Consider the following 14,196-nt stretch of genomic DNA (forward strand, 5'->3'; position numbering starts at 1 on the left):
AGGGGCTTCCTTCCGATGTTGATCTGCTCCTTTCTTGTATTGTTCTTTAGCCCTTTGAAGGTGAGAAACAGCTTCCTTAAAGGCTTGGGTGATTGTAGAATGCAGGTAGTCTACTGCTGGTGTTTCAAGATCTTGGAGGGGATCCAACTCCGAGGTTCGAGGGTGACTGCCGTACAAAAGAAAAAACGGGGTTTTCCCAGTTCCCGAATGGACAGAGTTATTGTAGGCATATTCGGCTATCCAAAGGATGTCTTTCCAAGTTTTTTCAGTTTGTTGCAGCATGCAGCGTAACTACTGTTCCAGAGTTTGATTGGTCCTCTCGGTTTGTCCGTCGGTCTGAGGGTGGTGACTGGTCGATAGTCTCACATCAATTTGAGCCGACCGACAGCAACTTCGCCAAAAATGAGAAATAAATTGACTACCTCGATCCGAAATTAGAACCGAAGGAAAACCGTGCAGTCGGACGATGTTTTCGAGAAATTCTCGGGCCAGAGTTGCTGCTGTTGGCAAGCCTTTGAGCGGAATGAAATGCGCCATCTTGGAGAATAAGTCCACGATTACTAGAATCGTATTGTATCCGGAGCATGGAGGTAGATCGGTGATGAAGTCCATAGAAAGCGTATGCCAAGGGCGAGGTGGGATGTCAATAGGGTGCCTGCTGGTCTTTCCTTTTGACTCTTGTTTTGGGCGCATACTCCACAGGACATTATAAAGTCTCTGATATCTTTTTTCCAAGACGGCCACCAGAAGTAGCGCTTGATCTTTTCTGAGGTCTTGGCCATACCGGGATGTCCTTCCATTAAAGAATCGTGATAACAAGAGATTACTTTTTTCTGTAAATCTGTGCTGGGTAGGTATAATCGTTCTTGGAAATACAATAAGTTGTCCTTTACTGCAAAGTCCTTTCCCTGCAGATGCCAATTCTGTATGTCTGCTGGAGTTACAAGTTGCCTGGCTTTATCCTTAACTTCCTCTATGGATTCTGTGGCGATTACACCCAGAATTCTTTGTTCGGGAATGATTGGTACAGGTTTAGGGTTGATCAAGTGTTCTTCCACTCCCGTCCGAGAAAGGGCATCAGCTTTACCGTTCTTTGTACCAGGTCGATAGGTAATTATGAAGTCAAACTCGGCAAAGAATAATGCCCAACGGAGTTGTCTAGAGGATTGGGCTTTTGCGGTTTTCAAATATTGCAGGTTTCGGTGATCCGTAATCACAGTAACGGTGTGTCGGGCCCCCAGCAGATAATGCCGCCAAGCCTTAAAGGCAGACTTGATAGCCAGAGGTTCCTTGTCAGTAATCGTGTAATTGATTTCAGGAGGCGAGAATTTGCGGGACCAAAATGCCACGGGATGCAACTGATTGGTTACCGGGTCCTTTTGTGATAGAACTGCCCCCATGGCAAGGCTTGAAGCATCAGTTTCCACGATGTAGGGGAGTTCGGGGCGAGGGTGTTTTAAGATTGGTGCAGAGATAAATTTAGTCTTCAAATCCTGGAAAGCTTGTTCCGCCTCGGTAGACCATTCAAAACGTTTGTTTTTCTTTAACAAGGCAGTGATGGGCTGGACTATTCGAGAGAATTCGGGGATAAACCTGCGGTAAAAGTTAGCGAAGCCTAACATGCTTTGCACACCTTTTACGGAGGATGGTGATGGCCATTTGAGAACTGCATCGACCTTCTTTGAATCCATACGCACTCCGCCAGGTGATGATATGAATCCCAAGAATTCAACTTCAGTCACGTTGAAAACACATTTTTCCAACTTAGCGAAAAGTTTGTGTTGACGCAATCTTTCGAGGACCATTTTCACGTGTTTCCGATGTTCAGATTCCGATGAAGAATAAACGAGGATGTCGTCAATGTAAACGACAACACACACATCTATGAGCTCTCTGAGGACATCGTTCCTAAAATATTGAAAGGCGGCCGGGGCATTGCAAAGTCCGAAGGGCATGACCTGATATTCAAATAGCCCATACTTGGTGCGGAAGGCCGTCTTCCATTCATCGCCCTCTTTTACTCGTACCAAGTGGTAAGCTCCTCTAAGATCCAGCTTTGTATATATGCATGCTTTTCTGATTTGGTCCAGGAGTTCAGGGATCAAAGATAACGGATATCTATTCTTAACGGTGATCTGGTTCAGGGAGCGATAATCTATACAAGTTCTAAGGTCTCCTTCCTTTTTTGGAACGAAGAACAAAGCTGAAGAAGCAGGGGACTTGGAAGGACGAATAAACCCATTTGCCAGGTATTGATCCAGGTATTGTTGAAGGTGAAGGTTCTCAGGCTCGGTGAGGGCATAAATTCTACTACAAGGAGGAGTAGATCCAGGTATCAGGTCTATATGGCAGTCATAAGACCTATGAGGAGGTAGAGAGTTAGCCTGATCCTTCCGGAAAACATCTTGGTATTCGGGAGGTAACTGGGGAGTCTCTGAAGAAATTGCTGCAAGTGCAACACCAGGTGGAGGGTGACAAGTAGAGACACATTCTGGAAACTGGACCGTTCTTGCTCGCCAATCGATCAGAGGATTGTGTTTCTCTAACCAAGGTATTCCTAGAATAATCTGAAACTGAGGGGCCTTGATCACATCGAACACGATCTTCTCATTGTGTCCATCTTGACTTACTAGCGTCACCTCTTGAGTGGTATGCGTTACTGGCCCGGAGGCTATCTCCGTACCATCCACCGTAGTAATGACGTCCTTCACAGCCTTGGGACAAAGAGTTAGATTCATCCTCAAAACCATTTCATGATCCACATAATTGCCGATGGCACCGCTGTCGACGTAAGCTTCAATTGCATGTAATCGATCCGGATTATCAGGGCTAATGAGGACCATAGGTATCACGAAATGCGAGGTCACGGAACTGGTTTTCACGCTCGGCAAGAGGACCTCTATTCTTGTCGGGCGAGGTCGTTTCCCTGCTCAGAGTTTGTAACTTTGGTAACTGCAGCTCCTACTGCCTTCTTGGCAGGTTTCACCGGACAGTCTCGAAGAAAGTGCCTTGAGTTTCCGCAATAGAGGCATAATTGCAACTGTTTTCTCCTTTCCCGCTCCTTTTGTGTTAGAGGACCTTTCATACCCCCTATTTGCATGGGTTCCCCGGAGTCTACTCCTTTGGAAGGAGTTGGCGGTTTGGAAAATACTCGAGCATCAAACTTGGAACGATCGGCCTTCCTGTTCTGCAGTCTGCGATCTATTTGAACGACTAAGTCTATATAGTCCGAACAATCTTGTGGGGGATTCACTACTTGGGCTAACACATCTTTGAGCTCTCCACGTAGAACTCTATAAAACAGCGTAATCCTTTTGTCCTCAGGCCATTGAGTTTCCACTATCAGTCTGTTGAAAGACGCAATATAAGCCAAAAGGTCTTGATTACCTTGTCGCAACGAAAGAAGCTCATTGTCCAAGGCCTGCCCCTGTGAATGTCTTGCGAACAGTTTTTCCATACTGAGCTGAAAAGCTTGAAAATCATGGAGGACCGGATCATCTTGATTTACTAGAGGGATCGACCAGTCTGCCGCATTGCCACTAAGGTACGAAAGCACGAAAGCTACTTTAGCTTGATCAGTTGGAAAGGCTGCTGGCCGGCATAAGAAATGCAACCGGCACTGATTGATAAATACTGCAAACCTCTTTGGGTCACCAGAAAATCGTTCGGGCAGAGCCAGAGGTACATTCCCAGGTAGGTTGATCTGCACTGGATTCATAGAGGATGTAGAAGGAAGATTTCCCCCAGATGCGGGTAACGGGGTCTGTCCGGCTTGTGACTGTAGCAATTGTCTAGCGAGATCATCTGTTCGCTCCTTGGAAATAATCAGTTCCCTTCTTAGAGCGTTCGTTTCCTGACGGGCTGCATGCACTTCTGCCCTTAGTTCCCCAAGTAACTGGGCTAGCTGGTCGGTATCCGAGGTTTCCATAGCGCCTGGACGGGAGTTTTGTGGTAGGCTTTGCGTTCTGTAATGCTCACCTGATTCCCGTAGAGGCGCCGGTCTTGACTGGGCGTATACCGTATCTTCAAAGGTGATGTGTAACACACGGCTGGCTCTTTGGGCTGGACCTCTGTGCACTGTATGTCTGACTTGAAGGGTAAGATGTCTGCAGATAGAAAATATGGGATTAAGGAACTGGGTTATTGAATGTCTCTCTCGTCTTCCCTTTCTCTTCTCCTGTAGAACCCCAAAGGTTAACGCTCTCACCTTAGGTAAGTGAACGCCGTGCTCTCCATCTGCCTCGGGGCAGGGTGCTGTAACCAGTTTCTTCACTGGATAAGGGGAGCAGGCCTCTTGACTTCAGAGGACTGCTGTCCGTCGTTTACTGCACGAACGGTAAGTTTCGAGTAATTCTAATGTCTTTAAAGTCTTTAGTAATGATGTTTCTTGTTTTGCAGGGTTCCGGCGATGGCGGATGACGGGCTGAAGTGAGTTGAAGATGGAGCCCGTGTGATGAATAGAAGCGCCTGGAAGCACGTAAGTAAGCGCTTGTTGCCTGCTTCACGATGCGCTCTAACTGTCTTTTTATTTTGCCGGTACAAGTTCGGAGCGGCTGCAGGGTGCCGGAATACCCACTGGGTTAGATGTGGAAAGGAGTAATGGCACGTGAGTATTAAAGTTCCCCAATGTCTTTAAACGCACCCTGTTTTGTCTTTCAGATGCGGGATGCAGCACCGAAGGCCTCCGGAGCGTGCGAAGAGTTGGTAAGCTTTTGTCTTTCAGATGCCGGAATGCAGTGTGAAGACCTCCGGAGCGCACGAAGAGTAGGTAAGCCTTTGTCTTTCAGATGCCGGAATGCAGCGCGAGGCGTTGGTGACAGCCGATGGACCAGGTAAGTGAAGAGCTGTCACTGAAGCCCGTAATGCTAACCTGTTCTTTCTTGTCTTTATAGGTGTTGCTGAAGACTGGATTCAGGATGGTAAGCCTTTTTCCTTAGGCCCAGGATCAGATGCAGAAGACACGATGAGCGTTCTGCTGCAGAGGATGCAGAATAACGCAAAGCAAGATTCGTCCATCGGGTGTGGTTTAAATAGCCTCCTGTAGTGCTTAGGTGTCTCCTTCCACAGCCACGCCTAGGTAAGAAAAGAGTTCCTGCTTTCCAGAAGAGTTCCAGTGCTCTGAATCTAGGGAGTGGCTCCTGCCCCACCCAACAGGAAAAGTAGTTCCAAACAGAAGAGGATCAGAGGCTCAACTGGCAGGCAAGTAAGCAGCATGGTCTGCTGCAGGTAAGTCCACCCAAGCATTATGAGCCCGGCGCTTCCAGCGCTGGGACTGGGCATATTTATGAGCCTGGTGCCACTGGCGCCAGGACTGGGTCCAAAAGGTCCCAATTGGGACTGGTTGGCACTCGGAACCTGGGTTATGGATCTGCTTCCAAGGGAGTTGGGAAAACCCTGACCTTTTGGAAGCAGAGATCATGACAGTCTGCTTCCTTTCATTTCCCCTTGCCTACTTTCGTTTGGGTCAATTTTGTATTTGTATTTATTAATCTTATATAGTGCTTTATACCAAAGCGCTGTACAGTTACAACAACAGGGTACATTTAAAATAACAAAAATTATAACAACGGAAGCAAATTACAAACATGAATCAGTCCTGGTAGAACTCAGGAAACATGGATTTTCTGAGTTCTACCCTCTCTCTTGGTATTCCTTACTTGGTTCTATGTAGTCCCTCCTGGTCTTTCTATTCCCTGAGGTTGAGTTCGATGGACAGGTATTATGATCCTTTCGATCTTCCCATGGAAGTGTTTAGCTTCCTCCGAATAATTCTGGGCCGCCTCAATGGCCGTGGCTGATTTAATTGAATGACACATTTTTGCATGAAAGGGGGGAAAGGAATTTGTAAATTGTTCCAAGATAATCATCTCCGTCAGTTCTTCTAAGGACTTGTTATTAATCCATAGGGCCACTGTGTTTGTAACTAATTCACCCTGTTCTAAAGGTGTCTCTCCCGATTTCAACCTAATGGCCGTAACTTCTGTCAACAAAAATTGCAGGGCTGTCTGACTCTTTTTGGCAACCCTTACTTGATGGATAGAAAATGGCTTCCTGTGCAAGGTTGAGCAGTTGATAGGAAGATTGGAGTTCACCTTTCAACAAGGGACCCAAATAGCATCTTTGCATATTCTCTTTCGATCCCAGTTGTTCAGCCAGGCGTTCGACGTTTAGAAAAAAGAATCATAAATCTTTGCCTTCAAGATAGGGTTGAAGTACGCCCTGTGGTAACAAGGGACCCAAATAGCATCTTTGCATATTCTCTTTCCATCCCAGTTGTTCGGCCAGGCGTTCGACGTTTAGAAAAAAGAATCATAAATCTTTGCCTTCAAGATAGGGTTGAAGTACGCCCTGTGGTAGCAAGGGCCTTGTCTGTAACTCAATCAATTTAGTTACATTTTCTTGAATGTTCAGGGGCTTAATGCCCCAATTACGAGGAAGGGTGTATTTTCCAGATTAGTAGAATTGAAAGCAGATATTGTATTATTGCAAGAGACCCATTTACTAAGGAAGGACTGACCAAGACTGAGATCCAAATATTTTCCACACCAATTATTTGCTTCGGCCCCTCAGAAAAGAGCAGGTGTGACAATTCTGTCAGGTTCTATTGGTTTTGAAAAAATAAACGTATTACTTGACCCTCAGGGCCGTTATGTGGGGGTACACATTAGCATGGGGGGCAGAGACCTGACCTTGGTCTCAATCTACGGGCCAAATCAACAACACAATTACTTTTATGCTCGAGTGTTCCCACAAATTGCACATTTTCAAAGAGGGGATCTAGTGGTCGGGGGGACTTCAACGCGGTTCTGGATTCAGCAATCAATAAGTCGGGCACAATGTCAGGGTCAGATGATACGAAAGGGATTTCACTCAAACAAGCCATGAACGATATACAGTTACTGACATATGGCACGGTTTCCATCCACACTCTCACGATTACACACACTTTTCTCATGTGCACCGGAGGTATTCTAGGATAGATTATCTGTTGTTCTCCCAGCCCTTACTACAGTTAACTAACTCAAGACAGCATACAACTAGCACTGGTCTCGGACCACTCCCCAATTACTTTATACGTGGAACCTCTGGCCCCAGGGGTCAGGAAGACCACCCTGTGGAAACTAAATGACTCAATGCTAACAGTTCCGCTGCTTAGTGGTGCTAATTCTGAAAGAATCACAGAATATTTCCAAGAAATTCGAAACAATACAGTACCTATAGCAACCGTATGGGATGCTCTGAAACCTACAATAAGATGGGAAATTATTAGCCTAGCTTCAGCGTACATTGTTGGCCCAACGGCAGCAGGCCGAAAAGAAGGTACAAGAATGGGAAACTAAATATAATGCTCAGGGAACTCGAAGGGTGTATAGGCAGCTGTAGGTGGCTAGAGCAGAGGTGAAAGCCCTATGGGCAGCTGGCATCGCCCATAAAATGCTTAAAACAAAACACTTTTACTTTAACACTTCCGACATGGCCTCACATGTTCATGCATATAAACTCAGAGCTCAAGAGAACGGGAACACGATCAAGGGTCTAAGGGATGGGACGGGCAAATTGTCGTCAGGTGAACCCGAGAAATTGAGTATCATCACAATATTACAAAACAATATTCACTGAAGAAACATTAGATAACTCTGCTCAAGAGGACTTTATTAGACTTTATTAGAGACACCCACCTCCCAATGATACCAGGATGATTGAAGAGATCACCCAAGCAGTTTGAGCCCTCGCTCCTAATAAAGCCCCAGGCCCAAACGGCTTTACAGCCCTTTTCTATAAAATGTTTGTTGATATACTTGCAACTCCGATGGCACTCCTTATGGGAGAATTGCTCTTAACTTTAATTGGTATCTCAGACAAAGATACTACACAATGCTCTTCATACAAGCCAATCACGGTTCTCAATTACGAGGCATGCATCTACTCTAAGATCTTGGCCACCTGGCTGGCTTCTGTGCTCCTAGTGGTCATGTGACAGACCAGACCGGGTTTGTGCCGGGGGGCAAACACATACCATCTGCAGAACGACAGATCTAATAACGCTAGCCAGACGGTACAAGAAATCGATGGCGGCACTATCAATTGACGCTGAAAAAGCGTTTGATGGTGTGGACTGGGGATATTTATCAAAGATGTTGACAGGGTTTGGTTTTGGTCCCAACTTTATGGCACAGGGTTTAGCAAATTGTACAATTCCATCTACCTGCATTAAAATAAACAGCATATTATCCAAACCAGTGGCGGTGAGAAGAGGAACGCAGCAGGGCTGACCACTGCCCCCCCCTCCTATTTGCTCTTTGAACCTCTTGCAAGGTTGGTTCGCTCCACAGAGCGTATACAAGGGCTAAAACTGTCCGAGTATCAACATAAGTGGCACTGGATGCAGACGACCTGCATTTCAATATGGTAGACACAGTAAAATCCCTTCCCAATATTGTTTCCCTTCTAACGCGATTTCAGAAAGTTTCTGGATTCAAGATTAACTATATGAAATCCACCATACTCAACATCTCCGGAACAGATGAACATGTACAAATGTTGAGGGGCACTTTCAATTTCGCATTGGCGACGGATTTCCTGAAATGTCTGGGCGTCTTCTTGACAGCCCGGTATAAGCAACTATACACGGCTAATATTCTGAAGCTCATAGCATGGGCCAAACGAGAATTGGCAAAATGGGGGAAGATGGAGATTTCCTGGCTAGGTAGAATGACAGTGGTCAAAATGACACTGCTGCAGAGGCTATTATATATCTTTCAGGCATTACCCATCTGGATCACCAGATTAGTCCTTAAAGAGCTTCAGACACATATATTTAATTTTGCGTGGAGAGACAGACTCCGTAGGGTCGCTAGGAAAACGAATGGCAGTAAAGGAGAGGAGCGATCTGGCAGTCCCAGGTGTGGAAAGTTACCTATATGCAGCACAAATTGCTCCGATTCTAGAAAGCCAAGCGACACCACATAACACTAAACATTGGGCACTTAAAGAACAATCTGCCTTGGGTGGGCCACTATATGAATGGTGTTGGTGCTCTCTGAGAACCAGTAAACACCAAGGGAACGGACTTTCAACCACTACAACATTTAAATATTGGGATGGGGCAGCCCGGAGGTATGGGACGGTCACTTTTCCCCTTCCCCCTCAACCGAATTTTCAATAACTGGGTATTCCCCCCTGGGCAAGATACTAGAAGAATTACCCAGTGGATAGAGGGTGGGCTACCCAAGGCGGGACAATTTTTTGATAATGATCAGCCCTTAACATTTGAATAATGCAAACAAACCTTCTTGGTGACAGACTCGGATAGATTTGGGTATATACAACTCTGCCATTGGCTCGCTGGCACAGAATTAGCAACGCAAGTTAAAAGGGACACTACTCAAAACAAAGATTTATTTTTCGGAACCCCGTGAAAGGCCTAGTGTCCTCCATCTATACAATACTTAACTCCAAGAGGTTCAACTCATCCCACACATGCATGACCAAATGGGAGGAAGATATAGGGAAGCCTATAGATGAGTTGGCCTGGTACAATATATGAACTAGGGCGGCGAAATTTTCTAAATCAGTGAATCTCAAGGAGAATGGTGTTAAGCTGCTACTAAGATGGTATCTAACACCAGAATGTCTGCACAAAATGCACCCCACACACCCCGCCCCCACATGCTGGAGATGTGGAGCAATACAACAGGCACCTTTTTTTCACTTGTGTTGGGAATTCCCGATCACCCAAGTGTTTTGGAAAGCGGTGCTAGCCCAGATCAAAATAATTGCCAATCTGGACTTACCATTAGGGGATGAAGATCAACAAGGTCAGTAAAAACTGCAGGCAAAGGGATCTAAACTAATAACCCACTTCTTAGTGGCAGCTAAAATGGTCATAGCAAGAAACTGGAAGTCCCTACTTCACCCAAACATCAAGGAATGGTGGTCCGGGATCTGATATGTAGCAGCAATGCACAGAATTGATGCTGCAATCAATGGGGAGTCGGTACAATATCTCCAAGAATGGTTGCTCTTGTTACTTATGTGAGCCTGCACGATGATTCTAGGATATGTTACAAAACCCAAGCGATTACCTCTTTCTGATTGTTGTTAATAGCCAATGGCTGTATGCAGAATAACCCACTATATTTCCATCCTCTACGTACTTTTTCTTTTCTTTATTAGTTTATATTTTGTTTCATGTGTCCATATCATTAAGATGATTGTTGATGTTAAGTTGATACTGTTTGGTCAAAGTGCTGTAGGGCCGAGGAAGGCCTATACTGCAGGCAGATGTTAGAACAATGAGGTAACGCATACTCTGAGATTTTATTTGAATTTTGCACTTGTTAACAGAACATGAATATACTTGAAAAATTGCCCTGCCTGTTTATTCGAATAAAAAAAAATTTGAATGGAAAAATATATGGTCATGGTTTCTGCCTTCCTTGCATCAAGGGTAGCAGAGTCAAGGCCAGATATAGCGGAATACATGAATGATGCCTGGAACTCCTGAGCAGAATACATATCTTGAGAAAAGCTTGGAAAGCAGCCCAGATAAGTTTGAATGTGGGGAACTCTGATGATTAGGTGGCCCCCAAATATGTAAATGATACATACACCTTAGTGTGCACCAGGTTCCCAATTTTCTGTCTTAATCTTGAAGTCTATAACATGCTTAATTCTGACAAAAGTCCCAAAGCATGATAAGACAACACCACACCAACACGAAGGGGGCCATGAGGACGCTCTGTTGCAGCACGTCACAAAGACCAGTTTTCCTATGAAGTCCTGGAAGTGTCTGCAGACAAAGGACTTCAGTGCAACAGACAAAACTTTGCCCGCTTGCTGTAAACTGGCTGGCCCAGCAAGCCTCAAGGTTCTAAATTTTCCTGAGAATGAGTAGCTGCTCGTTTTTGTGCAGTAATGGCAAGGTGATATTGGGAGGTTTTTACCACCAGTAACTGAGACCCCTAGAATTACCACTGGCAAGCCAAGCAGTAAAATCTTAAATGCGCTCGATCCACTGGGCACCAAATGGTACCAAATTGCATCACTTCCTATGCTGGAACTGTAACGGTGATAAGCAGCACAGCTGCACTGTTCCCCAGCTTCTGCAACTCGCCACCACCTCCAGATAATCATCTTCTCCTCCTCCAGTGTGTCTTAAGCCGCCCTGCTTGCCTGCAGAACCCTAAGCATTACCACGGGATCTGTTGCTGCTCAATCCTTTGCAGGGTTACAAAGGTTCCACACGCAACAGTCAAAACTAACCTTGATTGCCTGCCTGTGATTGCAGATCCATAGGACAGGGCACCATCTACAACAATGGGGGTCGTACGGCAGCAGGAGTATAAGCTGCTTAGCCCATTAGAAACTCTCAGTCTACCCCATTCTTTACTATGACACTCACTCCTGATTGAGAAGGAACATGGCCGAAGGCAGCAGTGAGGTACTGAAAAAACAGGTTGTGGGACCCTTACCTGATAAGGTCTTATCACAGAGTAGGAACACCTAATCTTCCTCGTGACAGTACTTGGAGGAAAGTTGTCTCAGAGCCGTCAAGTGGGGGAAGAGAAGGCAACAAGAACTGTGATAATAAGATACATGAAGACAGTACTTGGCAGAAAAGTGAACCAAGTCTGTATGTGAGATTAACAGACTGTCAAGAAGTCTGTGAGAATAATACCTATGAAACCAGTGCTTGGCAGGAGAGTAAATCAAGTCTTTATGTGAGACTATAAAACTGTGGGGAGAACTATGAAAGTAATACTTATGAGCACAGTACTTGGCAGGCGAGTAAACCAAGTATGTCTCTGAACCCAAGAGAACTGGGAGAGAAGGGAATCGGGTCAACAACCAGGGTCGGGTACCCACCATTGTTTGTGCAAGCCTGAGAAGGGACGGCTGGGGAAGGGTGACACTCACCCACTAATTGTTGAACTGTGTCATAACCCTAAGGTAGATTGGGCAAGGGAGACATTCTCTTACCAATTGTTGAACTGTGCCATTCGCCTGAGGCAGGCTACGGAAGGGAGACATTCCAGCAACAGTTGAAACTGAACTTTGAAAACTTTTAAACCAATAACTGCTTTTGTTCTAGGTGAAGGGAGTCAATCCTATGGACCAGGAAGATATCCTTTTTTTGGTTTAATTTAGCATAAAGTGTGAGGGACAGTGATAGGGTCTGACATAGGACTGTGGACTCTTGTTTTGACATCCTGACTGAGACATTAGTATTTTGGTTGAGGCATGGAAACCCAAGATAGGGTTTTCTTTTCATTATTTCACTTGAATAGAGGTCTGTAACAACCACTATCACCCATCTATGTCAGAGTCTTACTTCTGCACCCTCACACTGTACATACCTGATTGATTTCATCTTGCGTGGATTTTAAAGACTTAATGATTGTCTCAAGCTGAACTTTCCCAGCCTGAATGCTCTGCTCCAGCTGAGTCTCCTCCTGTTGCAGTCGATTCAGTTCCGATTTTGCTCGGCTCAATTCATCTTCCTGAGCTTTCACATCTGATTCCTGAGAGTGGATCTGCATCTTCAACGAAGAAATCTAAGACGAAACGAGCAGAGTTATGCAAGTCAAGAGGAAGGAGAGTATAGTCAGCAGGCGCACTTATTATTAAACTCAACCAAAAACTCTTTGCTGCTTGGTACTTGCAAACACAGAAAGCACCTATTAAGCAGAAAGAAGGTATGCTGTTTGCTTCCTAACAGAGGAAATTAAGCACCATTTCCACTCTCACAATTCAAAAGAGAATGAAAATGCAGAAATCCAGACAAACTGCATATTTCATATATAACATACAATTTTCCATGTTCTTATTTTTCTACTTTGCATCATCCTTAATACATCCTTTACATAAACCTATGTTTCTATTTTCGTTTAAAGCTGCTCATATTCACAATAATAATGCTGTGCCTAACCAGTGAAATAAAATCTTAATTTCTCACTGATAAGGGCTTTATAAGTTCATCAATACTGCCAAACAAGGAAAACTAAGTGGTGGCATCATTGCTGAGACTTTATAACAGCAATCCAGAAACACCCACATTGAATAATGTTGAGTATTACTGAGCAACAGACGTATTTGCCCCCCTTAGAGACAGTACCTTGCAGACTGCATTCCAACACGTTCAAGCCCAATCAAACAATGCTATGAAAATGGAATGTGTGTGATTAGCCACTGTGGTTTAACAGATATAGATGTTTGGTTCTTTCCGAGGGCCAGGTAAATTCAGCGATCATGATCCGATTACTACTTAATAAATGTATACCTTCCATGCAGAATTTACACAGACATGAATAGTATGTACATTACGCATGCTCAGAATGAACGTACAGCTTGTGTACAAAATGTATACATACATGTAGAGTATGTAGATTATGCATGCTCAGAATGAATGGTACATCTTATGAGGGGTCGGTAATGCGAGGCAGACAACTGCTTGTGTTTTTCTCAGAGTTGAGCATTTTATTAAAGCAACACAAATAAATGCAAATACATCCTAACTAAACCTACTCTATCAGGAAATTCCCTACCTCGTCTAGAAACTAAGGGGATCATTCGTAGCATAAACAAAACTGGCCCTCACACTAAACAATAAACACAATCAAAGTAAATCATAAACAAGTATCAAACAAATAGTAATTCAGATGACCTTCACCTGTCCTGGGTAAATCTCTTCCCCAGGATTGTTCAGAGTCAATTTCTCCAAATGTGCAAAAGGAAATGAAGGTCTTGAACCAGGTTTTCTAAGTTCCAAAGGAAACAAAAGTTCAAACAAAAATCCACTGGTAATAGTTCTTCAGCTTTCTGTTGAAATGTTCCCCTTCAAATTCCAGCCAGAAAAACAGCACCAATGATAATCCTGGATATCCTCTTTCCAAGATTATGTTGACACAGTTCAAAGAATAAATTTACAACTTCTTTTTCAACAACTTTCAAAGTATTGATGACCTCTGCAGTCTCTGCTTCTTCTTAGGGTGTTGCTTTCCTCAGGACAACCACCCCTCTACTACTGTTACTGTAGAACCAGACCAGCATCATACTACTTCAGCCACTTTTAATACAAAATCCACTGACAGTATTATACACAACCACAGTACTGGTATGTCTGCTTCAACCTTGTGTTTTAGGATTGTTAGGCAATTTACAGACAAGATTCTTCGACCATCCCAGGTAGGCAAG

The 14,196-nt window shown here is 44.5% G+C and overlaps 1 protein-coding gene across 10 annotated transcripts in view; it reads right to left on the bottom strand.

Moving 5' to 3' along the window:
- EPS15L1 (epidermal growth factor receptor pathway substrate 15 like 1) overlaps positions 1 to 14,196 on the bottom strand; it is a 2,005,341-nt gene that overhangs the window by 865,355 nt on the left and 1,125,790 nt on the right. For all 10 annotated transcript variants that reach the window (XM_069649173.1, XM_069649176.1, XM_069649175.1 and 7 more), the window contains one exon: positions 12,360 to 12,557. In XM_069649173.1, coding sequence (XP_069505274.1) covers positions 12,360 to 12,557 — 198 coding nt within the window. The remainder of the gene's footprint in view (positions 1 to 12,359; positions 12,558 to 14,196) is intronic.

This window comes from Ambystoma mexicanum, chromosome 1p (assembly GCF_040938575.1).
Source record: "Ambystoma mexicanum isolate Mex_15411 chromosome 1p, UKY_AmexF1_1, whole genome shotgun sequence".
Classification (NCBI taxonomy): domain Eukaryota; kingdom Metazoa; phylum Chordata; class Amphibia; order Caudata; family Ambystomatidae; genus Ambystoma; species Ambystoma mexicanum.